Consider the following 2,068-nt stretch of genomic DNA (forward strand, 5'->3'; position numbering starts at 1 on the left):
GGGGGCCTCACGGGCGAGGAGATGAGCAGCGAGCGGCGGTTGCTGCGCGGGGAGGACGGAGGCTCCGTGCAAGCACCCGACCGCCGCCGGCTYGGCCCCCGGCGGCTCCGTCTCCGCCTCCGGCCGGCCGTCCCCGCTCGCGAGAGGCCGGTTTTTCCCAGGCCTTTACCTGGGGACGCCCTTGACGATGAAGACTTTGCTGGAGTGCTGCTTGTCCAGTTTGCTCATCACCTCGTAGAGGTCGTGGTTCAGCTGAAAASAGGGAAAAAACAGAAAAAACAACAACAAAAAATCACCCTTCAGAGCTGACCCCAGCGGACGAATCTCCCGCCTGCCGCATCTCCAGCGCCCAGCGCTCCTGCGAGCAACGCGGTGAGAAAAYGGGTAAAAACCCCTCCGTTTCCCTGCCGCGGAGCCGGTAGATAAACGCGTTTTGCTCCGGCCTCTGGAGCTTTTCTGGAAAAGGTTTCCCAGCTCGAAGAAGCCCGCTGGAGCTCGCGGCGCGGCGCCGGGCTCCCCCGTCCGCCGAGCGGCCGGGCGCCGCCGGGGCCCCGCTTCGCCCGCACCTTGCTCATCTCCTTGTAGAAGGTGTCGCGGAGGTTGGAGATGTTCTGGAAGACGGTCACGTAGCAGGCGACGCGGCTGCGGGCGAGGAGACCGAGCRGGGCTGGCCGCAGCTTTCCCCCTGCCGCCGGCAGCGGCCCCGATCGGAGGCTCCCGGCCGCGCCGCGAGCGCGGAGCCGCTCCTCCGACCCGCCGCGGCCTTCGGGGCCGATACCTGCCGTAGAGCACGGGCAGCTCCTCCCGCAGCTCCCTGTTGAGGTCCTCGAAGACGCTCTGGGCTTTGCCGAACTCCTCCTCCGCCTGCAGGACGGGATTTGGGGACGGCGGCGCTGGCGGCGGAGCCGGGCGCCCGGCGCCGCGCGGGGCTTTACCTTGGCGATTTTGGTCTCATCCTTCTTCTTGGCGCTTTGCAGGGCTTCGAGGTGGTGCCGGGCGCTGTCGTAGTCCACCAGCTTGCGGCCGCGCTTGGCGATGCGCTCCTGCGCGGGGCGAGCCGGCTGCCGAGGGGCGGCCGCCGCGGGGACCGGCCACCGGCCCCCGCGGGAACCGGCCCCCAGGGGAACCGGCCCCCAGGGGAACCGGCCACCGTGGGAATTGGCCACCGTGGGAACCGGCCCCCGCGGGAACCGGCCACCATTGAAATCAGCCCCCCTGGCCACTGGCCACCGGCCACCGTGGGACCTGGCCACCACTGGAACTGGCTCCTTGGCCACCATGGGAACCAGCCCCAATGGGAACCGGCCCCSGCGGGAACCGGCCACCGTGGGAATTGGCCACCGTGGGAATTGGCCACCACGGGAACTGGCCCCCGTGGGAACCAGCCACCATTGAAGTCAGCCCCCCTGGCCACTGGCCACCGGCCACTGTGGGACCTGGCCACCACTGGAACCGGCTCCTTGGCCACCGTGGGAACCAGCCCCAATGGGAACCGGCCACCATGGGAACTGGCCCCAGTGGGAACCGGCCACCATTGAAATCAGGCCCCCTGGCCACTGGCCACCGTGGGACCTGGCCACCACTGGAACCGGCTCCAATGGGAACTGGCCGCTGTGGGAACTGGGAACTGGCCACTGTGGGAACCGGCCACCACGGGAATCAGCCCCCCTGGCTACCACGGGAACCGGCCACTGGCTGCTGTGGGACCTGGCCATCGGCCACCACGGGACGTGGCCACCACTGGAACCGGCTCCTTGGCCACCACTGGAACCGGCCACCGTGGGAACCGGGAACCGGCCACCGTGGGAACCAGGCACTGCAGAAATCAGCCCCCCGGCCACCGCGGGAACTGGCCACCGGCCACCGTGGAAACCAGCCCCCGTGGGAACCGGCCACGGCCACCACGGGAATGGGACCCCCGGGCACTGCGGGACCCGGCTGCCGGCGGTACCTTGACCTCGCCGAACTGGGCCAGGTAGTTCTCCATGAGCCGCAGCGCCTGGTCGTCCAGCTTCGCCTCGTAGTCGTCCCACAGCAGGTCGTTGCTCTGCGTGGAGAAAAAGGGGGG

At 69.4% G+C, this 2,068-nt stretch overlaps 1 protein-coding gene across 1 annotated transcript in view; it reads right to left on the reverse strand.

Annotated features, from left to right (window-relative positions):
- BIN2 (bridging integrator 2) overlaps nucleotides 1–2,068 on the reverse strand; it is a 4,901-nt gene that overhangs the window by 1,332 nt on the left and 1,501 nt on the right. Inside the window, exons 3-8 of the mRNA XM_085315674.1 lie at nucleotides 1,952–2,047; nucleotides 936–1,043; nucleotides 779–864; nucleotides 567–642; nucleotides 170–252; nucleotides 4–42 (exon numbers count right to left, since the gene is read on the reverse strand). Of these exons, the coding sequence (XP_085171800.1) occupies nucleotides 4–42; nucleotides 170–252; nucleotides 567–642; nucleotides 779–864; nucleotides 936–1,043; nucleotides 1,952–2,047 (488 nt within the window). The remainder of the gene's footprint in view (nucleotides 1–3; nucleotides 43–169; nucleotides 253–566; nucleotides 643–778; nucleotides 865–935; nucleotides 1,044–1,951; nucleotides 2,048–2,068) is intronic.

The sequence above is a fragment of the Rhea americana genome, unplaced genomic scaffold (genome assembly GCF_003343005.1).
Source record: "Rhea americana isolate MKP2758 unplaced genomic scaffold, rheAme1 scaffold_435, whole genome shotgun sequence".
Lineage (NCBI taxonomy): Eukaryota > Metazoa > Chordata > Aves > Rheiformes > Rheidae > Rhea > Rhea americana.